Genomic DNA, 26,364 nt, shown 5'->3' on the forward strand with positions numbered 1-26,364 from the left:
ATTCTGGTCGCGACACGTGTCCATTAACTAAAACACAACGTTTCATTTAACTAACATTTATTGTTACGGGTTTTACAATGTGTTTGGGATTTAGGATGAGACCACCCGGCCAGCCCGATAGAGTCGACCCTAATCTTCTCTTTACGCCGTCTAAAAAAATATAGGGTTCATCTTCTCTTTTTGTTCGATTGCGACGTCTGATCTTCATCACTGAAACGCTTCCAGTTAATTCAATCAATCAGATGTAGTCTTGAATGTGAGGCGGTGTACTGCGAGTATAAAAGGTTAGCCTTCTCTCTCTGAAAACCATCTTCTGAATCAATCAAGCAGTAAGCTTACTTTCTCAGAAATGACTAACTCATCCATCTTCCTTTTCTGATTTGAAAACCAGGTGCTGCTCCCCACCGATTGAGATGCCGAATTTGATGACAAAGAGTGGAACTTGGATTGAGATTTATAGATTTTCTCAAATAATTGCAAAGAATCACTTTCAGGAAGCGACCACACTACTCTGTCTCCTCCAGGATATCCTCGCCAGTTCATCATAAGTTTCTTCTATGAACTTTCCAGATTTTTTAAGGTCGGTTGTGGATTATTTGAGAAGATTTTACTTTCTTGATTTTGAATTTGTTTTCTTAAAAGATTTGTGGATTTTGCTTTTTTACATTTGTTTCAGTCGACCCTCATGTCTTTCACCGTCAATGGTTCACATGCTCGCGACTTTACGACACCGGTTCAAGACTGGTTCGAAAAATTCTTAAAATGCACTATACCAATGATTTGTCTGTTGATCAGATCAAACGATGAGAAGAGGAAACCATCAGTTGCTCCTCCTTCCGGGTTAGGAATACAATGAAGTTGACTAAAGAGATAGAAAAGGAAGCTGGAAATTGGTTCATAAAGTTTATAGAAAAAGCTTTGGAGAAGAGAATGAAGAAGTGTAAAGGCACGGGTGATGCAGATGTTAACAAGTTCCACTGTCTCTGATTTTCTAAGTTGTAAACTAGGTGAAAGCAGAACAGACTGCTGATAGCACGAGATATAGGTACATTCAAAAGCATCATAGATCACTAGAAAGCTCAGAATCAAAATGAAGAATTTAAACATGATTCTTTTATATTGTTCTCACTTCTATTTCAAAGGCTTTTTTTTTGAACAACTTCAAAGGCTTCTTAGTTTCCACTTCTTATCGATAATTTTATTCATGGAATCTATTGCTGTTAATTAAGCTTATAATAAAGTGGCTGTTCTCAAATGTCATAGTTAAAAAGATGGTCATATCAGTAAGAAAAAAAAAGAAAAAGACAAACAAAAAAATGTTTTACAAATTACACAGGCAGCTTCGTGTAAATGTAATGAAGGTCAAGTTTATCATCATCATAAGTGTTCATGTTTTATCAAACTTAGTCGAGAAATAAGCATAAGTCCAGCTGTTAAGGGTGAGTTGTCTGATTTGGTTTACAGTCAAGTTGGTCCCTTGATGGCAGTAACAACAAGCTTACATGAGAGTTAAAAATCAATTCAAGAACTGTCGACATGCACTATAACTCTTGACTTGAGAGTTAAAAATTCTTAAAATGCACTATACCACTGACTTTTTCATTTTTAGTCATAAAACTTAGCTTTGAAAAATCAATTTAAAAATGATGAAACAACAATCAATGATTAATACATAATCAGAAAATTCTAAGAGAAATGAAAACTAACAAGATATAACAAATATAATAACAAAATTATTGAATTATGCAAAATTTTTGAAGTTGAATAACATAACATCAAACAATTTTAACCGTCAGAGATGAACATAATAAGAGAAATTGAAAATAACGATTTAAAAATAACATTTAGTAAATGTTTTAATATAAACATAAACTTTAATAAATATCTAATGTTTCATAGTTTCTGTAATTTTTAAAAACTGTGTGTCTTATTGGCATAGTTAAACTAAAAGAAACTCCGACAGGAATTAAATAATTATTTTAAAAATTTTACTACAATTCGATAAGTTGATAATTTCTAAAATAAACTTTAAAATACATAGCTAAGATTGTTGCAAAACAATTATGAACCTTAATTGTATTTTCAGTTAAAATTAAATTAGAATTTCAAATTTGTATTGTTAGTTTATTCATTCGTCCGCCCGTAGGGCGGGTTTACCCTAGTTAGATATATAGGCAAGGTTGTTTAGGTACAGCAGAGACAAGAACATAAATATTTATAGGATTTGTTTTTATAATGCGTAGACGTCGGTATACATGGTCATTATGATCTGTATGGTATTTTATTTTTTGACTAGGTGTTTTCTTATGCAATGCACAAAAGTAAGTTTATATAAAACGAAATTGAAGTTATTAATATTTTAAATTTTGATTTATTGGTTAAAAATTATTTGTTATTTAGTTTTTGTTTAACTTATGATATTTCCTAACTAACCGTTTTAATGTATTGTATCATGTTTAAATTCAAATAAATTCAACATTTGAAAACTTGATTAGTCTTTTTATTATGATGATTTATGTATCAAGAAAGGTTTTTGAATAACTATCCATAAAATTTTGAATTTAATTAAAATAATCTTAATTTTGTATTTGTTTTTTTGAGTGATTTAGTTTTGTTTTAAATTTAAATAAATTTTAAAAATTCAAGACTTGATTAACCGTTTTATTATGATGATTTATGTACCAAGAAATTTTCTCGAATAAACTATCCATAAAATTTTGAATTTCAATTAAATTATCTTAGTTGGTATTTGTTTTTGAGTGGCTTAGTTTTGTATTTGTTAAGATATACTTAGATTAGTATTGATAAAAATAGATATTTATAAAAGTTGGCTAAATTTTTATTATTAGCTGATGTGGAATTTTTCTTAAACTTTTGTATTATTCTAATTTTTTAGTGATAATAATGTACATGATTTATATTTATGGAATGTACCCAATTTTATTATCTTAAAAAAGACAAAATATCTATCATTAAGATTTACATTTTTTAATATGAGAATGTCACATCATATTTTTCATTAAATAATATCATATTTTTCGTGAGAGTGATCGTAATGATGACATGTAAAATAAAATTTTAAAAGATCATATTTTTTAATAGTTCTTAAACAGATTTTTGTAAATCTCTTAGTAAAGAAGACACTTCTATAATATCTTTGAAATTTGGGTGAAATAGAAATAATTAACAAAAAATCAAAAACAGAAAATATATGTAAGAATAAATTTAAATAATTTGTTACTAGAAATATTGGTATGTGAATTTGAAGTGTTGGAATATACATTTGTGTTTAAGGGAGGTGATCATCTTCTTGACTCATTTGTTGATTACTCTAATCATTTGCTCCGTCTCCAAGGAATCATCTCTTAAATGGTCTTCGTAGAGAAGGTTTGAAGTATTTGATTATAATTTTAACTAGAGAATTTATCCCATACGTACGTACATGAGGGATATTTTTTTTCATTTTATAACTACATAATTTTGATATCCTCTTAAATGTTTAAAAAATATGATTTACATTTAATATTATATATTGTATAATTTTTTAATTTTATTGTTTAGGCTTCATATTTTTCATGATTAATATATAAATCACAAAAATTTAATTCATTATTAAAATTTCAATTTTTTTCTAGTAACATAGTAAATAATACATGAGCTATTTACCAGTATTATTATATTATACATATAATAATTTTAGATAATATATTGCTATGAGTTTCAAAATAAACAAAAAGATAACATATAGTTGTGAATAAACATTTAACATATGTTGATAATTTTAGTTTTTGCATAAAATATTTGATAGTTTACGATGCTTTAACAATGAATGAAAAATTTATTTAAATGAAAATAAATTTTAAAACAATTTAATCTACCAATTTAATATAATTTTTTCATATTTAATTCATAGAATACCTCTGTTTAAATATAATAAAGACTATAATGATAAATATATAAAATAAAATAATTTTATTTTCTTTTTTTTATGATAAAATTGTAATTACCATTAATAATAATACTATTATATTACTAGATTTTGTTAGATATTTTTAACAGATTTTGTTATAACTAAAAATAAAATTCAAGTCTATTGTTAAAATTTATTTATCATTGATATTTTTATTGATTATTAAAATTTAATATAAATAATAAAAATGTCATATTAAGTAATTAATTGAGTGGTCATACTATGACTTATGTGCAGGCAAAATCTAGTTTGATTATAATCCTAATAGCAGAAAGTCTTTTATAGGTATATGGTTTTTTCTTCTTTTTTGCACCTTTTTAATAGCCTATTCTTTGTATATGGTACTTTTTGATTGATCAATAAATGAAAAACTTAATAAAAAGAAAAGAGTATGCATTTTTGTGCTTAGTATTTGAATATTTCTTCTAGTAAAAATGGTGATATAGTATTTTTAGAGCCTCACATGTCTCTAATATATTGGTTAATATTTTTTTTATTTGCAGGTAGATTTTCATTTTAGCATCCATGATATAATTTTTACATCAAATTTTATATTTATTTAGAATATTTGAATAGAATTCCTTTCAGAATTACAATCTTAATTAGGTAAAAAAATGCCTAACTCTTATTATCCCCTTGATAAAAGTGACGGCAGGTTGAGTAAATAGAAGTAGTGAGCCGAGATCATCATAGTAAATCAAAAGCATTGACCAGAAAGCAGCAGTGCCTAATTGAAATTAAAAAAAAAGATTGAATTTGTTCAAAATCTTAAAAGAAGTTGGATATTAGGGATTTATCATAGGAGGAGGGAAATGATAGTGATGGGGGAAGAAAATTGGGGAAATTTAATGTGTGAAATGCAAATAGGGTGAGTTTAGTGGGTAAGGAGTGCAATTATTTTAAAATAAAAAATCTAAAAAGTGACAATAACAACCGGACACCTGCTAAGCCGGTAGACCAAGGCCAAAAGAGAAAAAATAACGTTATACTCTTTTTTGTCAATTAAAAAATAACGTTATATAACATTATCGATGAATCATATTGTTATACAGTGAAATCTCTATAAATTAATAATGTTTGGACTATAGTAAAACTATAAATTTTTATTAATTTATAGAAATTATTAATTTATAGAAATATTAATTTCTATATTAATTTATAGAGGTTATACTGTATATAGAGAGATATTAAATGTTTTAGCTTTGATTATAAATGGTGGATCAGTCCTCTAAGAAAGGCTATGAAATGTTCCCTCACACGTCTCCCTCCCTCCCTCCTCTTTCTTCTTTTAACACTCTCTCTCTCGCCGGCGTTAACATTTTTCCGTCTACGAAACTTCTCTTTCTCATTCCTCGCCGTCACTTTTAAACGACAGCGTCAGTGCTTCGATTATCTCTCTCTTCTCGTTTTCTGTGTATCATGTGATCATCGTGTTGACTAAAGAAAGATTAAAAGACGATCGCTGATACTGATCCTGCTCTGCTCCTCCTCTGCTAGTGTTTTGTTACAAAGATGCTTGATCTTAATCTCGACGCCGAGTCGACTCAGTACAGTGACTCAGTCGCAGATCGGCAGACGTCAGACGGCTCAGGGAACCGAGTGGATGAGTCAGGGACGTCGAAGTCGTCGGTAATCAATGCCGACGCAGACGAAGACTCCTCTATCTCGACTCGAGATTTCACTCTCAGCTTCGATATATTAAAAGTCGGAGGAGACGAAAGCGCCGCTTCTATCTCCGGCGTTACCAAGAAGTTATTCCCCGTGGCTGGTCACCTACGAAGCTCGAGCTCTAGAAGCTGGATCGATCTCTCTTTCGACACGGTGGCTCCGGCTCCGGCGCCGGCTCAGGTGAGAAAGAGCCGGAGAGGACCAAGGTCAAGAAGCTCGCAGTACAGAGGAGTCACCTTCTATAGAAGAACTGGTAGATGGGAATCTCACATTTGGTAAATCTTTTTTCTCAACTTTTTATTTGAACTTTTTGTGAGATCAAATCTAATAAGAACTCTTTTTTTTTTGTAATGCAGGGATTGTGGGAAACAAGTTTATTTAGGTAACATTAAATAATTTGAATTGATTGTTGATAGAACAACAAGTGTACTTAGATTTCATCTTTTAACTCTCTTATTTATTTCAATTTATATAGGTGGTTTTGACACTGCTCATGCCGCTGCTAGGTACCTCTCTACTTTATCCTTTTTTGGGTTAGGTTTTTTTATATATGAATCAACTTTTGAGTTTTTATTTTTTTATTTTTATGTATATATTTATGTAGAGCTTATGATCGAGCTGCTATCAAATTTAGAGGCGTTGATGCTGATATCAACTTTACTGTTGGTGATTATGAGGAAGATATGAAACAGGTTTTTTTTTGTTTATATATATGAATGTTAGTTTGGCTTATTAATTTGTGTCATGTGATCTTTCTTTTTATGTTGTTCGAATGTTATTAACCTCTAAAAAACAGGTAGAGAACCTGAGTAAGGAAGAGTTTGTGCACATACTCCGTCGTCAGAGCACTGGTTTCTCGAGGGGAAGCTCAAAGTATAGAGGGATTACATTACACAATTGTGGCAGATGGGAAGCTAGGATGGGGCAGCAGCTTCTTGCTAAAAAGTGAGCAAACCTTTTCTCTTTCATTCTCTGAAATGGGACACTAGGATTGGTGAAGTAAAGAAAAATGCTGTTTTTAGCAAATGGTACGATTGTTCAGTCTTGGAAATTTTTTAAAATGGTTGAATTGGAGTAGAAGCTGCTTATAGTGATAATGATTTACTTGTTTGGCCAGAAAAAAAAAAACAGTATACCTCCCTAAGAAGAATTTAATTAGTTTTCAAGATCCAGCATGAGTTTCTCTCTTTCTGAACACTTGCTTCTTGAAAACAGGGCTTGCGACAAGGCTGCGATAAGCTCTAATGGTAGTAAGGAAGCAGTCACAAACTTTGAGCTTAGTTCATACCCGAATGACATTAACTCTGAGAGTATGTAATCTTGTGAATATGTTCATCATCAGTCGATAGAAAACAGCTCTGATTGTTTTCTTCATCTCTATGAAGGTGGTCATGACAAACTTGATCTAAACTTGGGAATCTCTCTTTCCCCCGGATATGTGTCAAAGCAAAACGGGAGGATCTCTTATTCCCCTTCTAATCCGTATGTAACTCAAACTGGAGTTAGCTTGACGGTAATTTCTCAATTATCAAATCTCTGAAGAATCCTTCAAAATGGTTAGACTGTTTCTTACAAGTGTTCAAAATTGCAGATAGATACCGAGTTCATGGGAAAGCCGGTGAATACACCTCTTCCTTATGGTTCATCGGACCATCGTGCTTACTTTGAGGTAAAGACAACAGTATCTGAAGTCAAACAACACAATTCCTAAGTAAATTCCAGACAGTGAAACAATGTTTGATGTTGTTTTTAAATGTTATGTTTTGATTTTTCAGGAGAATAGAAGTGAAGCTGAAGGAGGGATGATGAGTAACTGGGGATGGCAGAGACCTGGCCAAACCAGCACCATGAGACCGCAACAACCACCACAGTTGTTCTCAGTTGCAGCAGCAGCATCATCAGGATTCTCTAATTCCCGCCAACAACCTCACAGTGAAAATGCCTCTCAGGGTTATTTTTATCCACAATTTTAACTATACAGAAGGAGGCTTACAATAAAAGTTGTGTTTCTATATGAATTCTTTATAAATGGATCCATATGCTTTCTTTATCTTTATCTTTAATGTGGGAAAAGAATGTTATGCGCTGTAAATATATAAGGCACGAGGATTGAATTTTTGTCGTTATGTGAAACTTTTTGGAACCCCCAATGGATTAGGTGATAAAACCTTTTTTTTTCCTCTGTAAATTTCATTAGCAAACAAAGATGAACAAGAGAAAGTACAGACACTAAGCAGACGGTAATAGAAATATCCAACCGATTAAACAACAGAACATAGCACTTGGCTAGAGAAACATCATCTTTTAAACTGAACATAAGACTAGAAAGCTGAATTCCAAGGGAGCAGAAGACTTCAACACAGAAGCATCTAACTCAGCAGATGTCACAAAAGCATACCACCACCAACGACAAGAGGCTCTTGCTTCATCCTCGACCCAGCTATAGGAGCGAAGCTACAAGAAAAGTCCACACAAACCTTACCATCTCTGAGAGAGAACAAATTAAGAACTCAACTCACTCTTAGGAGATAAAACGGTAGCCTTTCTATTTGTACACATTCGTATGTAACTAAAGGTGAGTCCAGTGCAGTTCTTGGTGGTTATGTCTCTGAAGGTGTCTCGGACAAAGGTGCAACCAGCAATATACTATCCAAGGACGGACCCTAAAGGCACCCATCATCTGATGGGGTTGGTTAACCTACCCTGCGTTCACTTGGCACACAAAGCCTTTGTAAATCTATTTGTCATTACAAAAAAATTACAAATAAACATGTTGACATTATTCAGTATATTTTATTTTCATCTAATATTATTTTACTCATTGCATATATTGCAACTGGTTTTGTTTCTTTCACCGAGTAGAAATTATTAATTTATTTGGAAATCACAAACGATGGGATTGAGACCACTTGCTAAGACTCAAAAACTGGAGTTGCTTGTGGTTGAAGCTAGTACTCAGGCTTCAAGAAGAGGTGTTAATGGTCGTGCAACTTCTGTATATTTCAGGCAACACTTGAGATCGCATTACTCACTCATATCTAAACTTTAGAATTTCGATTTCCATAGTAAAAGCCAAAGCATCATGGATAATACACAGAAAATGAAACAGAGCTGGTTGGTAAAGCTTAAGGAGAATTGGACTGATTGATACGATTAGCATTGAGGTAAGATTGAGGTGGAATGAAGTAAGGGGCAGTGAAATTGGAGAAGTTACTCGTCTTACACTTATCTCCGAGAGTGAATATTCCCCGTTCGCTTTTATCAATGAAATAGATAGAGTTTTGGCATTTCTGGTGGGAGCTGGCCTTGAGACAGAAAGGTTCAGACTTGGAGAGGAAAATGCAGAGATCTCCAATGTCATTAGTGTAGCACCATTGCCGTGGGTTAAATCTGTTAAGACCTTGCTTGAACACCCAGATTTGATACTCTTCCATCCTCCCTCCCTTGTCGTTATTTCTCTTTCTGAACCGCTTAATCATAAACATTTCTTGCGTGGATCCACGTGACTCCACCAACTCTTCGACCGTGCTACACAAATCTAATTCTTCCCATTCTGACTGCAACAACTGAGGAGTGTTAAATCCATTTCTACACAGCTTTGGTTTCTCCACGTTTTCTTCAAGATCCCAGTATCCAATGTGTGTGCCCCCAAAAGCGGGCATGGCGAACTTTTTATCTCTCTTTGAATACATGACTCGGGAGTTGAAGAAGCTTGGGTCTTCGATTCTGATGTTGACCCACTTTATATTCTTTTCAGCAGGCCTACATAGGCTGAGTTGAGGTCCAACGAATTTGACTGCCAAGATGCAGTCTTCGTCATCAGGAGAAGAGGATGACATGGCCACGTTGGTTACTAGTTCGGTTTGACAATGAGGCAGCGTTTCGAAATCAGGCAGTACGATTCCTGATGAATCTGATTCCGACACTCCAGGGTTGAGATCATCTGAAAGATACGGGCCGTATTTTGAACTAAGTACCCACCCATGTGATGCTCCCATCGTTCCCCTTTCTGCCATCATGTCCATTGGCACCGTCTTTTCCAAAACCCTAGTCCAACAGCTAGGGCCAGAAAAATCTGTGATCATGAGTCTACCGATTTCCCCTTCAAGCCAATTCTCTCCACAATGTTCAGCACCGTAGATGTGACATAGAGGGGTTTCGGACAAGAAACGAGCACCAACGAAGTGTCTCTGCGGATTAATCCGACATCAGAAAAAAAAAGAGAACAAACAAAGTATTACATAACTAATTAAAAAGACAAGAGAGAGTGGCTTACAACTCCTAGCGCAGGTTGTTTCCTAAGACAGAGCCTAGAGAGACGGCTGAGAAGCAGAGAACTCATAGCGTGCGTTTTTCTGGTAATGCAAAAATCTCTAGTTGAAACTTTGGTAATGACTCCATTTAATATAAGATGAATAGCCTTGTTCCTCAAGTCTTTCTATAGCTACGTTTCCTTTCTGTGGTTCTCAATCTCATTTTCCCGAGTCATAGTTATTTCAATTATTCTACTTACCAACGAATGGACCCATATAACTGAGATGAGTACGTAGTCTTGCTCCACACTCCTTTCCATAACTCCTTTTGATTTTATGTGGTTCTCATTTTCCTAGGGTTCGATTTATTTTATTTGTTTTGGCTACCAGAAAAATATATTAATGGGTCTAGGGCTGGGCAAAAAATCTAAACCCAAAAAACTAAACCGAACCCGATCCGAAAAAATAGCACCGAACACGAACCAAAATTGATTAAATATCCGAATGGGTTCAAAATTTTGGTATTTAAAAAACCGAAATCAAACCCGATCCGAGCCGAAGTATTTCGGGTACCTGAATGTATCCGAAATAGATTTATATACTTAAATATATAAATTATTTTTAGATATAATGTATATTAAAAACATTCAAAATATATAAGATACCTTTAAGTTTTCTAAAACACTCAAAAAATATATGAAAATAGTAAAAAGTAAATGTTTAAAATAGCTAAAGTATACTAAAAACACCAAAAATGGTTAAATATATATTGATTAACTATCCAAATATTCAAAGAAAATCAATATATATGTTAAATTTAGGTATTTTGACATATTTTTTATTAAAATTTATATGTAATATATTATCTTTCTTATAGATTTTGAAAATTTAAAGTATATAATGAATTTTAAAAATTTTAAAATAATTTGAATGGGTTATCCGAACCCGAACCAAATCCGAACCGAACCCGCAAAAATCTGAACCGAACCCGAACCGGCATTTATAAATACCCGAATAGGGCTGAAATCTTTAACCCCGAAAATCCGAAACCCGAATGGACTAAACCGAAACCCGAATGAATACCCGAACGCCTACCCCTAAATGGGCCCATGAATCAATTTTTGACCTAATTATTATAACACTAATAACACATTTTTTTCTTTTAATTTTCATAGTTCTCCCTGCCTTGCTCACCAAGTCTTTCCATAATCATATACAATCTATTCCAACAGTATACGCATATTTCTTTTTTATACATCTATACTATTAACAAGCACTATGGCACTCCAACTAATCTATTGACGCCATATAAGTTCCTGAAGGCACTTGCTGTTAACTAAAAAAAAAAATTTATCAACTTTATTATGTAACTAGATATGGATCCGTGCGTTGCACGGGTTTTATTTTATGTTTTAATTCACGAACACATAAAAGATTGAAAATATTTTTCTCACGTTAGTTCTTGGATTTTCAGTATGTATTGGTGACATTTTAATAACAATAATATGTTTTTTACATAATTTTTGATTGATATTCTATTGCAATAATAATGGTGTTTTAAATAGTATATTGATATTTTTATTTTTAATAAATACTTCACTTTTTATTATTTTCAAAATAATATTAGCTATAGTTAATTGAAATATATAGAACTGTGAACTCTCAATATTGTTTATATTGTGTAAGACAAACTAAAAACGACACAATCAAAAATATTAATATTACATAACACCAGTCAATATGTTTTATTGATAAATATCAAATATATTTCTAGATAAAACATCAAATTTATTTACTTTAACATTCATGGTGTGACTTTAACATCTTTTTCTATATACAATATTTTGTAAAACACTATTGTCGCTATGTTTTAAAAATTTGAAGTTCTCCAGTTGTAGTGACTCTTGATAGTACGACATATAATTGTAAGACTAGACTTGACAAAATTACCAACTTTTTAAGCTTTGACCTTAACTCTGGTTGATAGTCATTTCATAGAACACTCTTATAGAAAATTGAAGTCTTTTCATTTTGAAAGGACATATTGCATATGTCGGTATGAGACTTATTCTAGGAATACAAATCTGTTTTTCCATATAACTTTCGGTTAGGATTTCGGCTTCAATATTCATGTTGTATAGGCGAGTTATTCATAACATTATTCTATTGGAAAGTCTTCCTTTCTGATTTAAATTCCTTAATAGCATGACCTACAACAATCCATTGGAAAGCCGTTCTCTTTGATTTAAATTTCATAGTAGCATGATTTACATCAACATAACCAATTTTTATATGTTGATAAGAATAAACACACATAATCATAATCACATATAAGCATAATAGTCACATTAACTTATTCACAATAGCATAACAGCTGGACAAAATATCCGTAAATTTTGATTTTATCTGTTTCGATTTGAACCGAAATTCCAAATATATGTAACTCTACGAAGCAAAGAAAATACTTATATGCAATATCTGTAAGAAACGAAGCAAATAACAAAATACTAATATTATTAAGAATGAATATCTGATCTGATCCGTTATTTGAATACATATACATGTATGTAAAGACGTGTATATATATAATTTATATAAATATTATATTGTATATAAGTTTTATAGTACTTTTTAAATAGATTTATTAAGTTATTTATTAGATTTTAAAAGTAATAAATTTTTATTTTTGTAATAAAATGTTATTATTATTTTATCTTATTTTGGAATTTATGATTTATTTACTAATTTTAATTTATTTTTGCGGATCGAATCGGATATCCGGTCGAAAATCTAAACTTATCTGAATATCCGGAGCACCGAATATCCGTGTGGCTACAGATCAAATTGGATCAAATAATTGATTATTATAACAAAATGGATCGGATCAAAATATCTCCAAAAATCCGGATATCTGATTCATGTTCACCACTACATCTATATGTACAAATGGCTAAGTATAATTGTAACAATAACTAATGTATAACAGCATGACAATTATATTCTTTTTAGAAAAAGTTCAACATCATGAGTTTAATGTGAAGATCATGATATCTAGTTATTTCCTCATGTGATACCAAAAAAAGATAACACGCGAAGATGTGAAAGAACATGCAAGAAAACTCATCAATATATTTTTCTTGCTCAAGCCTACAAAAAATTATATAATATTTTTGAAATATTTATTAAATAATTCATACTTCTTAATATTATATAAAATTGAAAATGTAATTATTTAGACTTTAATAAGATTTGTATTATGTCATTTGAAGAAAATGAAACAATGGTAATAAGAAAAATTTATTATTGATATGAAACTATTCTTTTTTTGGTTACTATGATAAATTTTATTTTTATTTATGTTTTAATCTAAAACTTAATTTTAAGATAAGTTCTAAAAAAAATTGAACACTCAAAATTGGCATATCATTATTATATAAAAAATGGCATAATAATATTTTTTTAATTTGCATGTATATATTCATATCTGATCTTTAAATACTATTATAGATGAAAAAATGATATTCAAATTAAATGAAAGTATAATCTGCATAAAAATTAAAATTATTATCATTCACAAAATATAGAATGTATCAGTTACCATAGTTATATAAAAATATTCTATTTTTAATTTAAATTAAATGACAATGAAAAAACTTGTAAATATATTGAAATGCAGGGGCAGAATCCTAATTTTTTAAAAATAGGATCAATGCTTTAATAGTATAGATATTATACCTAATGGTGGGTATATAACACTGTAAATAATCCTACTTTCCGTAATGCATTCCACACTAACACAATTCAGAAATCTATACTATTAATCAGGATCCTATTTTAAAATTTTAGGATTATGCCCCTGCATTTCAATATATTTACAAGTCTTCCCATTGTCATTTAATTTTAACTAAAATAGAATATTCTCTATAACTATGGTAATTAATACATTCCATATTTTGTGAATGATAATAATTTTAATTTTATGCAGATTATACTTTTCATTTAGTTTGAATATCATTTTTTCATCTATAATAGTATTTAAAAATAGGATATGAATATATACATGCAAATTAAAAAATATTATTATTCTATTTTTTATATATAATGATATGCCAATTTCAAGTGTTCATTTTATTTAAAACTTATCTTAAAATTAAGTTTTAGATCAAAACATAAAATAAAATAAAAACTTATCATAGTAACAAAAAAAGAAATAATAGTTTCATATCAATAATAAATTTTCTTATTACCATTTTTTCATTTTCTTCAAAAGACATAATACAAATCTCATTAAAGTCTAAATAATTACTTTTCAATTTTATATAATATTAAGAAGTATGAATTATTTGATAAATATTTCAAAAATATTATTTATTTTTTGGTTTTCAGCGGGTCATCTTATATAGGATCTTAGGTTAATAGCAGATTTTTAGATTTTTACTAGGTTTTCTAAGATTATAATTACAATTCTTTTTATTAAATTGAACTGAATTATACACATATCACTAGATTTATCGGTTCAATCATAGATCTTGGTTGGGTATGAAAACACCGTTTGAAAATTAATTATTATAATAGAACAATTTTTTTGTAACACAGATAGAAAAATTTAAATTTATTTATTCTTTAATCAAAATTATAAATTCAGTTAAATTTTATAAAATTAAAAATATATCTGCGCTTCAAAAAAATTTATTTATTCTTTAATCAAAATTATAAATTCAGTTAAATTTTATAAAATTAAAAATATGTATGCGCTTCAAAAGCGTGGATCAAAATCTAGTTAAAGAATATTATAACTTGATTTGCGCATCAGTTCCAATCAGTGTTGTTAAAACCGGATCGGCAAGCGAACAGGATTTTTTTGGGTCATGGGTCAATGTGGTTCGACCAGGTTCGATCCGGTTCGATCCGGGTTTGATTAGACTAAACTAAATTTAATGATATTTTGAATATGTATATTCTTACAAAGATAAAGATCATATCAAATAAAATATTTCAATAACCATAATGTTTAGAAATTTTTAAAAGTAACAAACTAAAAATGTAATAAAAATAATAGAACAATGTAATAGTCAAAATCTCAAATCAATAGAAAAACATATTTAATTTTTATTCTCCGGGTTTTTGTCATATTTAATATTTAGTTAAAAAATTATACTATGAAATAAAATTAAAAATTATACCATGATTGAGTTCTTCAAATCTAAGTTTTCAATTTTTAAATCTTCGAAACAAAAACAATACCTTGAGAAGTAGATACTTTATGAGTTGCAGTCTTGCATAGACGTCAAAGACTCAAGAGAAAAATATGAGATGACTTTACCTTATTAATCTGAATCCTATTTTTATTTTAAAAAGGAAATTTTAATTGTTTTATTAATAAATTTTTGATTTAATACAAGAACCAGGGTTTAGCCGGTTCGTTGGGTCGCCGGTTCACGGGTTTTTAACGGTTCGATAGGGGTTTTTAACCGGTTCAATTATAGTTGGGTTTTGGCATTAACCCAACCCGCATTTGTGTCCGGTTCATGGTTGAACCTGGTCCGACCGTCGGTTCGGTCCGGGTTTAATAACACTGGTTCCAATTTTGATTTGTACTTTGTTTAAAAAATTGTTTAATAATAATTTAAACACATAAATTATTTAAATATTTTTAAGTTCCTACGAAACTACCTGAATCTAGAAGGATCCAACTCTAACTCATCCGAAATTTTTTGATATCTGAATGGAGTTTAATTTTAAAACTAAAAACCCTGATATTCAAAAAAACAGTTCATACTCTAATAAGTACTTGGATGTCCATGTCTAACTGTAAAAAGAAAATAAAAATAAAAACTATTTGTGAACTGGTTTTAACTTTTGTCATGAGTGAAACAATTTGATTTAAACTTGTGAAATTATTATTGTTAAGACGTAAAATAAATGATGTCGAATTATTATAATAAATACAATTAGGGAAAAAGTTAGGAAGATGTTATCAACAATTTAAAAAAGATAAATTCGATTTTTTTTACTTTGTAATAAATGTTGTTTAATTAATTAAAAGTCAATAAATAAAGTGGTTAGAATTAATTAAAGATAAATTAAAAAATTCTGTAATAAATCACTTAAAAATATGTAATATTATTTTGTACTTTATTTTCAATAGAATAATCTATAACTTTATCGGCGCGTGCGTGTGGGTATTAATTTTTTACCTTTTATAAGTTGTTTGTTGACATTTTTAAACATATACATATAAGTTATTTAGAGATTCTAGGTTTCTAAGAACTTACCCATACTCGAAGAATCCGACTTGATCTCCTTCTTAAAATTTATAATATTCAAACAAATTTTATTTCAAAATTCAAAAAGTTGATACTCGGAAAAACAAATGTGTCCGAACATGTGCATAAATGTAAAGAGAATGTGGAAGCACCTTAGTCTAATGGTTAAGGTCTAAAGGCTTCTACACCTAGGTCTGGGTTCGAATCGTCTATGTAATGTTTCTAATAATTGTATTATTATAATAAATTACGTTAAAAAAATGTAAAGAGAATATAATATATAGATGTCAGAAAAAAACAAAAAGTATATATATATATATATAAACCATTAACTTAAAAAATTAAATAATATAATCTGAATATTTATTAGGAAGTTTGGTCAAAATAATATCCACCGCCATAGTGCGGTCGGTATCTAGTAATTAATTAACTAACAAGCATCTCAATCAAAATAGGAAGAGTGGTTGTATCATTGTGATGCTCAAACTCCAAATAACATTTGAAAGGAAAATCAGACTATACAATAGAAGTGCGAGTGAGTTTCCATAGTAATCTAAATGCGAAAAGTAAAGAAACACAATTAAGAGGATTGAGGTGGAATGAAGTAAGGGACAGGGGAAAAGCCAAGTCCACCGATCCAGACATTATCGTGGATACTGACTTTTCCGAAGTCAAAGTCGCGCACGTAATAGATGCAGTTTGGGTTTAGGCCATACAAGCTAGCCTTTACAGAGAAAGGTTCGCCTTTGGTGGAGAGGAAAATACAGAGATCTCCGATGTCGTTAGTGGATACGGCTGTGCAAATTTTATCATATTGTATCTTGAACACCATGAAACGCTGCCAACACGGAATCCCAAAATTGCGCTCGCTCCTATCTGAGTACCACTTAACAATAAAAGTTTCACCTGTGGGTGCCTCCACCAAGTGTTCGCTCCTGTAACACTTAGACAACTGCTGCAACTCCGACTGCACAAACTCTTTATAGTAGTAGGAACAAGACCCCAAGTTACGTGATCTGTGTTTTTCAAGATCCCAGTATCCTATGTGTGTGCCTCCACAATCCAGCATGGAGAACATCTTATCTCTCTTTGAGTACATAACTCGGGAGTTGAAGAAGCCTGGGTCTTCGATTCTGATGTTGACCCACTTTTTATTCTTTTCAGCAGGCCTACATAGGCTGAGTTGAGGTCCAACGAACTTGACTGCCAAGATGCAGTCTTCGTCATCAGGAGAAGAGGACGACATGGCAACGTTGGTTACCAGTTGGGTTTGGCAATGAGGTAGCGTTTCGAGACGAGGCAGTGAGATTCGCTTCGGATCTGAATCAGACGCTCTCGGGTTTAGATCGTCTTGAAGACACACTACGGTCTCTTTCAAAGTAGCTACCCAGCCATGGGATGCTCCTATCGTTCCTGCTGCTGTCATCAACTCCGTGGGCACCAACTTTTCCAAAACTTCGTCATCCTTCTCTTCCCAAGCATTAACATTGCGAATCACAAGTTTGCTCACACTCTCATCCCTCGAACTATATTGACAATGTTCAGCGCGTACGATGCGACAAATAGAGGTTTCTGACAAGTATCTAGCGCCAGATAGGTATTTTTTCTGCAGAGTGAAATCCGATATCAGATAAAAACAAAAGTATTACACAACAAATTAAAAAGACAAGAGAGAGTGGCTTACAACTCTTAGCGCAGGAGGTTTCCTCATACAGAGCCTAGAGAGACGGCTGAGAAGTAGAGAACTCATAGCGTGCTTTTTTTCCTGTAATGAAAAGATATCTAGTTGAAACTTTGGTGATGACTCCATTTAATATAAGATGAATAAATAACCTTGTTCCTCAAGTCTTTCCATAGCTACGTTTCCTTTCTGTGGTTCTCATTTTCCGGAGTCAATAGTTATTTCAATTATTCTACTTACCAACGAATGGAGCCATATAACTGAGATGAGTACGTAGTCTTGCTCCTCACTCCTTTCCACAACTCCTTTCGATTTGTGTGGTTCTCATTTTCCTAGGGTCCAATTTATGTTATTTGTTTTGGCTACCAGAACAAATATATTAATGGGCCCATGAATCAATTTTTTACCTAATTATTATAACACTAATAACACAATTTTTTTCTTTTAATTTTCATAGTTCTCCCTGCCTTGCTCACCAAGTCTTTCCATAATCATATACAATCTATTCCAACAGTATAACATATTTCTTTTTTATACATCTATACTATTAACAAGCACTATGGCACTCCAACTAATCCATTGACGCCATATAAGTTCCTGAAGGCACTTGCTGTTAATTAAAAAAAAAAATCAACTTTATTATGTAATTTTGGAATCTTTTTACTCTCCCAGTACTTATTTATTGTTGATAAAAATGATAAATTTATATAGGAACACATACAAATTCTTTATTAAATTGTATGTAGATTAAACGACAATCCTATAGAAAAATGTTTACTGTAATCATATATTTTACACCATATGTATTCCACCACTTTGCTTATTGTTACGTTTATATAAGTACACATACAAATCACATCGATAATAGTCACATAAAGTTAATCTTCATGCATATTTTATATGCACCTGATGTTTAAATAAACTCTCTCTTAAAAAAAACCGAGAAAGATCAATTCTTCAGTTCCTCAAGTCCATCAACATACTTTCTTGAATTGATCATGTGCCTGACGACACAAAAACATGAAAGGTAATGAATAAGTTGTTATATGTTTTTTTTTTTGCTAAAAAGTAAGTTTTTATATGTTTCAACTTAATTTCTCTGTTTCTTCTTTTCCTTAGGTTCTCATCACCACCTGTAAATTATTTTAGATCTAAGTTAATGTTATATTTTTGATATGGCATGTGAGTTTCTTGGATTGAGTCCAGCAGCAGCAGACCCCAAGGGTTTAACAAGTTTGAGTGCAGATGGTGGCAAGATGAAAATATTAGATATGTAGGTTTAAACAACAGAATGAGGGGAAAAAATTAAAACTGATGAGAGGCAAGAACTAAGAGATAATTTTGGGAAGCAAGAGGAAAATATTAAAAGCTTTGAAACATGCATGTACAGAGACATGACATGGAAACAAAGGGCACAGGAAGATCTTTATACGAATCTGAGGCTGACATGGAAGAAAAATTGAACAATAGAATTAGAGGCTGACATGGAAACAAAAAAGAAACTTAGAGGCTGACATGGAAACAAGGAAAACATTGAAGGAAGATCTTTATACAAATCTGAACAAAAAAAAATCATTTTGTTTGAGAGGATCATGCATGTACGATACGATCTTCAAACAAGTAGTTTCATTACACAAGTCGTTTTGTCTTTTGTTATTGTTGTTTCAGAATGCATGTTTTATGCCGCCAGAGACATGTAACATGCATGATGGATGTGTTAGTGCGACGTTTTGTTATAGAAGAAAAGACGAGGGACCACTATGACCTGTGGAGGAATGATTGGAGCATGTTGTGTGGCATCTAGGTGTCTTCTTGATAGCATCTCCAATCTGTTTCTCATCTCTCACCTGTTGATCGGCCACCTATTGAGCGCAATCTCTTCCTTTTGCATTCATTTTACTACTCAAGCAGATGTTTGTAGTGAAGTATAAACAATTGGGTTGATCTTATTTAAGCCTTTGTAAATCTATTTGTCATTACCAAAAATTACAAATAAACATGTTAACATTATTCAGTATATTTTATTTTCATCTAATATTATTTTACTCATTCATATATTGCAACTGGTTTTGTTTCTTTCACCGAGTAGAAATTATTAACGTATTTGGAAATCACAAACCTGGAGTTGCTTGTGGTTGAAGCTAGTACTCAGGCTTCAAGAAGAGGTGTTAATGGTCGTGCAACTTCTGTATATTTCAGGCAACACTTGAGATCGCATTACTCATTCATATCTAAACTTTAGAATTTCGATTTCCATAGTAAAAGCCAAAGCATCATGGATAATACATAGAAAATGAAACAGAGCTGGTTGATCTGCAGCAAAAGCTTAAGGAGAATTGGACTGATTGATACGATTAGCATTGAGGTAAGATTGAGGTGGAATGAAGTAAGGGGCAGTGAAATTGGAGAAGTTACTCGTCTTACACTTATCCCCGAGAGTGAATATTCTCCGTTCGCTTTTATCAATGAAATAGATTGAGTTTTGGCATTTCTGGTGGGAGCTGGCCTTGAGACAGAAAGGTTCAGACTTGGAGAGGAAAATGCAGAGATCTCCAATGTCATTAGTGTAGCACCATTGCCGTGGGTTAAATCTGTTAAGACCTTGCTTGAACACCCAGATTTGATGCTCTTCCATCCTCCCTCCCTTGTCGTTATTTCTCTTTCTGAACCGCTTAATCATAAACATTTCTTGCGTGGATCGTGACTCCACCAACTCTACGATCGTGCTACACAAATCTAATTCTTCCCATTCTGACTGCAACAACTGAGGAGTATAAAAGCCAGTTCTACACAGCTTTGGTTTCTCCACGTTTTCTCCATTAATATTGTAGTTTCAAATTATAATTTTATCAATTTATATAAATTATGTTGTTACAAATTAGTCACCATGATTCCAACTATATTGCTACAACACTAAAAGTTATATAGTTGCAAAAGGGTCACTGTATTTTGCAACTATATTAGGAAAGTTGCAAAATAGTCATTAATTTTTGTAACAGTTTTGCAACTGCCAAAACTGAGTAGTTGCAAATCAGTTTATCTACATATAATAACGCAGTCGCAAAATAGTTACTATATTTTGTAACGTAATTGACACTACCCAATATTATACAGTTGCTTATATGTCACTAATATTTGAGACTATACTAACACTGCATTAACTGAAATAGTAGCTAAAAAAGATAAATATTTTTTGAAATAAAACAGTTGCTAATTAGTCACAACAATATAAATATTTGCAAACTTAGTTGGAGTTGTTTTGTAGTAGCTAAAGCACCACTAGTTTTGTAGTTACAAATTAGTTGCAAATTATCAACGGATTTGCAACCACTTCACTTTGCGACGAAGGATTTGTAACCATACAACATACTTGCAAATAAGTTACAAAATTCTTATTTGCAACCATTTAGTAACTAATTTTGAAGTTGCAAAATCAATGTTTTCTTGTAGTGAGGTACATATGCTTAGGAAAAGGTTTTGGAAACTCAATGGAGAAGCAACTCAGAACCAGAGAGATTATGTTGACAACGTTGATTTGGGTGGAGGACCGAGAAATGATTCTTCTGAAGCTAGGAAATATCTATGCGGCAGAAACCAATACTTGAGAGAGTTTCCAGATACAAATCTGCCACTATTGGATATGTACATTCGTGAGCTTCAAATTTATGAGGATGAGGCTAACTCCACATCCCCACCATTTGTCAAATCCTCATCATACCCAAGATAAGTTCAATGTTCGTGTTGTTTGTGTCTTCAATTTCTAGTTTTAAGTTGTTTTACGTTTATTTAAGTTCAAGTTCTAGATCCAAGTTGTTAGTTTCTTCAATTACGAATTGTAATTTGTTTCAAGTTCAGTTTGTAAGTCTCTTTTAGTGTAATCAAGTTCTAGTTTTAAGTTGTTTTATGTTTATTTAAGTAAAAGTTCTAAGTCCAAGTTATTAGTTTCTTCAAGTAGGAGTTGTAATTTGTTTCAAGTTCATTTTGTAAGTCTTTTAAGTGTCTTCAAGTTTCATTAAGTATCTACTTAGTTCTTTTTGTGTTTGTGTGCAAAGTATCTATTTAGTTCTTAGTGACTCTGTTTCAACACATATCATGTAATAGATACAAATCAGTTATATAATGAATAGTACAAAATTGTGTTTCTTTTTTTTTCTTTTACAAAATTGTGTTATTTTTTGTTTGTACAAAAACTGTGCAAAAATTGTTTTTCTTTTTTTAGCTTGGGCAATACTCTATGTCTTTCACCTGAATCTCATATTTTTTACTTATGCACTCACTTCAGCCAAAATGATTAACAAGCACAGTGTATAAAGAATCTTAATGTGGAAGCGAAAATTGATTATTTAGGTTAACAAAATCGTTAATGCGGAAGTGAAAGTGTTAATTGAATTAATTCTTATAGAAACACACACACACATTATATTGTCTCCTAATACTATGTAGCTATGTATAATCACAATACAAAAGTTTATCGTTATCTCTAAATATAGTCCTTATCTCTGTAAACTGTTTCAAAAAGCTTGCTATCAGGGTAGTAAAATTGATTGTGAATGAAGCTCACTACCATGCTGCAAGTATTGCAAGTCGTTCTCCTCTAGCATTGGAATGGTTTCAGCTTTCTAGTTTTTGGAATAAAAAAAGTTATGACAACACAAAAGCTGGCTCCACTGGTATTTGGCTTAACCATGGAAGAGATGGATCTACTACGCCTTCTTGAAGATCGTTCTTACCAAATTTTGGATTATACCAAAACGATCAACATATTCTGCAGCCCCATAACCATAAGAGCTGTTGTCCAAGAAGGAGAAATGAGTGGCGAACACTCGGTTAAGCCATACATCGTCTGGAGTTACCTGCGTAAGATGCACAGCTTCACTTCGGCCCAACCAACTGATCTTGAGATGACAGCTGCATATGCTTTAGAAAAGGTTCTGGAAACTCAATAGAGAAGCAACTCAGAACTAGAGAAGTTATGTTGACAAAGTTGATTTGGGTGGAAGACAAAGAACTGATTCTTCTGAAACTAGGGAATATCTATGCGGTAGAATCAAATACTTGAGAGAGTTTCCAGATACAGATCTGCCACTATTAGATATGTACATTTGTGAACTCCAGATTTATGAGGACGGGGCTAACTCCCCCCCCCCCGAATCCTCCTCATACCTAAGATAAGTTCGAAGTTCATGTTGTTTGTGTCTTCAATTTCTTGTTTAAAGTTGATTTATGTTTATTTAAATTCAAGTTCTAGGTCCAAGTTGATTTATGTTTATTTAAATTCAAGTTCAAGTCCCTTATATATAAACAAAATAATACACTAATTTAATTTATTTGATATTGATTGAAATTATTTTGTAGTATCTAATCCTGCGAAAATAAGTTATATCTATTTTTTTATTTTTTCATAAATTATTTGAATGATTTACTCAATTATAATGTTTTATATTGTTTCGACTCAAGATTAATTATTGTTGTTGGCAAACATGGATAACAATATAATACTTTTCCATGATCACTTTATAACAGAAAAGTGTATTTAATTTAAAATAAAATAATTTTAATTCAATGTTTAAGCGGGACTAAAACTTTATTAAAATTTGATCGAGACATAAAAAAATTAAATTTTGGTTTGGTTTAGAAGATTTTTCGGGAAGTCTTAATAAATAAAATACAATAGAAACTTTTCACAAGACTTACCACAAACTTTTCTAGAGCATTATATGTTAGAATACTTTGAAGTCTTCTGCGAAGTCTTCCAAACTTTAAAAATAAATAAGTGATTACATAGAAAAAAAAACACTTTATTAAACTTAGAATCAACTTATAAAGTGTTTTAGTTTTATACTCGTTTTCGTTATTTATTTATTTTTTAAATCATTTTATAAAAAGAATGTATTAAAGTTTTATGAGAGCCTAAGAGCATATTTATCGCAGTCTCTTGAAAGAGTTTTCAGAGTAAAAGTAGGTGGTAGGCCCCACCAAAATGAAGAGATCTGTTACAAAAGTCGCCGGGGAAGAAATGTGTGTTGATGGTGTTTTGCACTGTTTGCAGACCCCACTGACACGTGGTGGACCGCGATCGGTGGGTTTTAATTTTTTTTTTCTTTTTTTTAAAGACAAAAGGTTTTAAAAAAAAAATTGTTTGAAGAACCTTTTAGTGGTCTGTGCGATAATCATGGTCTAATGGGCCTTGACGATTTTATCTAAACAACTCTTCACGGCGGCGCAAATCCATGGCTTCTATTCTCTTCTCGCCGGTCTATTAACCTGAGGTATCCGCGCCTGAGAATATACTATAAGCTTCTCTTCTTGTCATGTAAGCTCATCTTAATTCATTTCTCTTGCTCCGTTCAATTCTGATTCCTTTCATATTGTTGTTCGTTTTCTGAGATTGTGTTGCGAATTGGATTACGTTGTTTTTCTTGTTCGATTGAATATATGTTTCTGTACCAGTTTGATCTTACAAAAGCTAAAAGCCTTTCGTGTTTTTGTCTTCATCAAGAGTATGCCAAAACTAGTTTTGTAGCTCTCTTCTATATAGACAAGTACCTTGTGGTTTATTGTTTTTATTATTATAACCATAAAGAACAAGGAGTTGCTAGTCCTTATCAGTAGTTCATTGTCTGCAAAATTTGCGACTGTCTAATCTTGTTTTTCTTTGGCATAGTTTTCACTAAATTTTGATTATTATATTTTTTTTTTGGCAGGCTAATATGAAACATTCGATTTCTTGAAAAGATTTGCATTTGAATGAAAAAGGTTTTGTCACACTCTTGATTGATGGCAATTGCTTTTGTTCGTAGTCTTCAAAGAGCTTCTTCATCTCTTCTTAGATCTTTATATCCACTTCTCATTTCCGCCAGGTTCGTATGTCTAAAGACCATACAACATAGTTAATTGTCTCATATCTGCTTATATTCTTTTGTATATGGTTCGTTCCCACCAGGTCTCTTCCGCAAACCCAAGAACTTGCTTATCCAACATGGACATTCTTTCAACCGATATGTAGAAGAAACTTCAGTCATGGGACGGTGAGCCTAGTGATATCAGAAGGGAAACCCAAGTTCGAAACACGGGAACTTGATCCTCCCAAGAAGTGGAAGTGGCTGACCAAAAAGAGACTGAAGCTGAAGAGAAAGAAAGAGAGAGAGGAGAGAAACGCAGCCAACAGGAAAGACCCACGAAGACTTACCGTAAAGGGGAAGAAGAAGGGGAAGTTCGCTAATCCAGAGGAAAGAATAAAGCACAAGCTTGAAAGGGCCAAGATCAAAGAAGCATCGTTGATTGAGAAACTGAAACGGTACGAAGTTGCTAAAGTGCAGGGACCTGAGGTTCGACCCCATGAGATTACCGGAGAAGAGCGTTTCTACTTGAAGAAAATGGGTCAGAAGAGATCTAACTATGTTCCCATTGGGAGAAGAGGAGTGTTTGGTGGTGTCATCTTAAACATGCATATGCATTGGAAAAAACATGAGACCGTTAAGGTTATTTGCAATAATAGTAAGCCTGGACAAGTGCAGCAGTACGCAGAGGAGCTTGCTAAACTGAGTGGTGGTGTGCCTGTTAACATAATCGGCGATGATACAATCGTATTTTATAGAGGGAAAGGTTATGTTCAGCCAAAAGTTATGTCTCCTATTGATACATTGTCCAAGAAAAGGGTAAGTCCATCAAAGAGTTGTTAGTAGCTTTGGTATCTTAACTGTAGATGAATTGGAGTTTTATGTACTAGAGTAGTCTACTCTTGTGTTGTTTGGGGGCTATTTTTCTGTATGCTTGTTCCTAACATGGTCTTGTTTCTTTTGCAGGCGTATGAGAAATCAAAGTACGAACAGTCTCTGGAGTCTGTGAAACACTTCATAGCCATTGCAGAGAAAGAGCTTGAGCTATACTACAGACATGTTTCTCTTTACGATGACCCTAGTAACAGAAATCCTCTTTCAATCTTGGATGAGGAATCATGTGATCACGACCGAGATAGGCTTTATATGAGTTGTTCGGATACTGAAGCTGATTCTGAAGACCAAGACAAAAGTGAAGAAGAGCTCAATGAATTAGATAATGATTCTGCATCTGGAAGAGTTGTCTGAAACTGGTAGGTCATTGGACTTCTAGAAACTTTTAACTTTGGTTTCTATGTCTTGTCATAAACACAAGGCAGAAACGAAGTTATTTCTTGTTTAAAAGTTGCTAAACTAAAGCCGTTCTGTCAAGCTTTTAAAAACTGTATATTCTATAAACTCAATTGTCTAATAGAGAGATGCATTTACACAACACAAGACCTTTGGCAGCATCAAAAATTTCCCAATTTGAAAAGTAACAGATATGGATGAATATAAGTTCTCAAGTAGAAAATATTTAGTTAGGTGAATTGTTGTTAAAACATGACATATGATGACTCTATTGTAAAATGGGTACAAAGCCCAAAACTATATTTCCTTCTTTTTGTCAACCCAAAACTATATTTCTTAATGGCAAATGGCAACTGCTCCAAAAGTATCAAAAATTTCAGTATCTTATTAATTATTT

General features: G+C 32.0%; 4 protein-coding genes across 6 annotated transcripts; 2 read left to right on the plus strand and 2 right to left on the minus strand.

The window, feature by feature from the left end:
• The first annotated feature begins 5,199 nt into the window (after nt 1–5,199).
• On the plus strand, nt 5,200–7,783 carry LOC108844681 (ethylene-responsive transcription factor RAP2-7-like). 2 transcript variants are annotated; one of them, XM_018617968.2, is made up of 9 exons: nt 5,202–5,913; nt 5,995–6,020; nt 6,114–6,144; nt 6,243–6,330; nt 6,435–6,583; nt 6,854–6,948; nt 7,024–7,151; nt 7,230–7,307; nt 7,414–7,783. In XM_018617968.2, exons 1-9 carry the CDS (start codon nt 5,483–5,485, stop codon nt 7,609–7,611), a joined length of 1,224 nt encoding a protein of 407 aa, XP_018473470.1. In that variant the 5' UTR covers nt 5,202–5,482; the 3' UTR covers nt 7,612–7,783. The 2 variants fall into 2 exon arrangements, with proteins under 2 accessions (XP_056851599.1, XP_018473470.1); XM_056995619.1 differs by lacking the exons at nt 6,854–6,948; nt 7,024–7,151; nt 7,230–7,307; nt 7,414–7,783 and having other exon boundaries at nt 5,200–5,913; nt 6,435–6,587.
• A 980-nt stretch (nt 7,784–8,763) lies between these two features.
• On the minus strand, nt 8,764–10,091 carry LOC108846669 (uncharacterized). The gene is made up of 2 exons (XM_018619875.2): nt 9,915–10,091; nt 8,764–9,828 (listed from the first exon to the last, which is right to left on the minus strand). Exons 1-2 carry the CDS (start codon nt 9,978–9,980, stop codon nt 8,764–8,766), a joined length of 1,131 nt encoding a protein of 376 aa, XP_018475377.2. The 5' UTR covers nt 9,981–10,091.
• Nucleotides 10,092–16,635: 6,544 nt separating this feature from the next.
• On the minus strand, nt 16,636–17,985 carry LOC130494752 (uncharacterized). Its single transcript, XM_056995626.1, has 2 exons — nt 17,842–17,985; nt 16,636–17,763 (listed from the first exon to the last, which is right to left on the minus strand). The coding sequence occupies exons 1-2, from the start codon at nt 17,965–17,967 to the stop codon at nt 16,738–16,740; spliced, it is 1,152 nt and encodes a 383-aa protein (XP_056851606.1). The 5' UTR covers nt 17,968–17,985; the 3' UTR covers nt 16,636–16,737.
• Nucleotides 17,986–23,980: 5,995 nt separating this feature from the next.
• On the plus strand, nt 23,981–26,111 carry LOC108847044 (uncharacterized CRM domain-containing protein At3g25440, chloroplastic). 2 transcript variants are annotated; one of them, XM_018620212.2, is made up of 4 exons: nt 23,982–24,151; nt 24,543–24,698; nt 24,782–25,496; nt 25,644–26,111. In XM_018620212.2, the coding sequence occupies exons 2-4, from the start codon at nt 24,616–24,618 to the stop codon at nt 25,923–25,925; spliced, it is 1,080 nt and encodes a 359-aa protein (XP_018475714.1). In that variant the 5' UTR covers nt 23,982–24,151; nt 24,543–24,615; the 3' UTR covers nt 25,926–26,111. The 2 variants fall into 2 exon arrangements, with proteins under 2 accessions (XP_018475715.1, XP_018475714.1); XM_018620213.2 differs by lacking the exon at nt 24,543–24,698 and having other exon boundaries at nt 23,981–24,151.
• The last annotated feature ends 253 nt before the right edge of the window (nt 26,112–26,364 follow it).

Source organism: Raphanus sativus, unplaced genomic scaffold, assembly GCF_000801105.2.
Source record: "Raphanus sativus cultivar WK10039 unplaced genomic scaffold, ASM80110v3 Scaffold0011, whole genome shotgun sequence".
Classification (NCBI taxonomy): Eukaryota; Viridiplantae; Streptophyta; class Magnoliopsida; order Brassicales; family Brassicaceae; genus Raphanus; species Raphanus sativus.

Excerpts from the sequence above, each read along its gene's own strand:
- LOC108846669 (XM_018619875.2), bottom strand. The coding sequence starts at position 9,980 with ATGAGTTCTCTGCTTCTCAGCCGTCTCTCTAGGCTCTGTCTTAGGAAA. Across the intron at positions 9,829-9,914 it reads AACAACCTGCGCTAGGAGTT|AGACACTTCGTTGGTGCTCG; the intron begins GTAAGCCACTCT and ends ATTAATCCGCAG.
- LOC108847044 (XM_018620212.2), top strand. The coding sequence starts at position 24,616 with ATGGCAATTGCTTTTGTTCGTAGTCTTCAAAGAGCTTCTTCATCTCTT. Across the intron at positions 24,699-24,781 it reads CCACTTCTCATTTCCGCCAG|GTCTCTTCCGCAAACCCAAG; the intron begins GTTCGTATGTCT and ends CGTTCCCACCAG. Across the intron at positions 25,497-25,643 it reads ATACATTGTCCAAGAAAAGG|GCGTATGAGAAATCAAAGTA; the intron begins GTAAGTCCATCA and ends TTTCTTTTGCAG.
- LOC130494752 (XM_056995626.1), bottom strand. The coding sequence starts at position 17,967 with ATGGAGTCATCACCAAAGTTTCAACTAGATATCTTTTCATTACAGGAA. Across the intron at positions 17,764-17,841 it reads AACCTCCTGCGCTAAGAGTT|AAAAAATACCTATCTGGCGC; the intron begins GTAAGCCACTCT and ends TTCACTCTGCAG.
- LOC108844681 (XM_018617968.2), top strand. The coding sequence starts at position 5,483 with ATGCTTGATCTTAATCTCGACGCCGAGTCGACTCAGTACAGTGACTCA. Across the intron at positions 6,331-6,434 it reads ATGAGGAAGATATGAAACAG|GTAGAGAACCTGAGTAAGGA; the intron begins GTTTTTTTTTGT and ends TCTAAAAAACAG. Across the intron at positions 6,584-6,853 it reads CAGCAGCTTCTTGCTAAAAA|GGCTTGCGACAAGGCTGCGA; the intron begins GTGAGCAAACCT and ends TCTTGAAAACAG.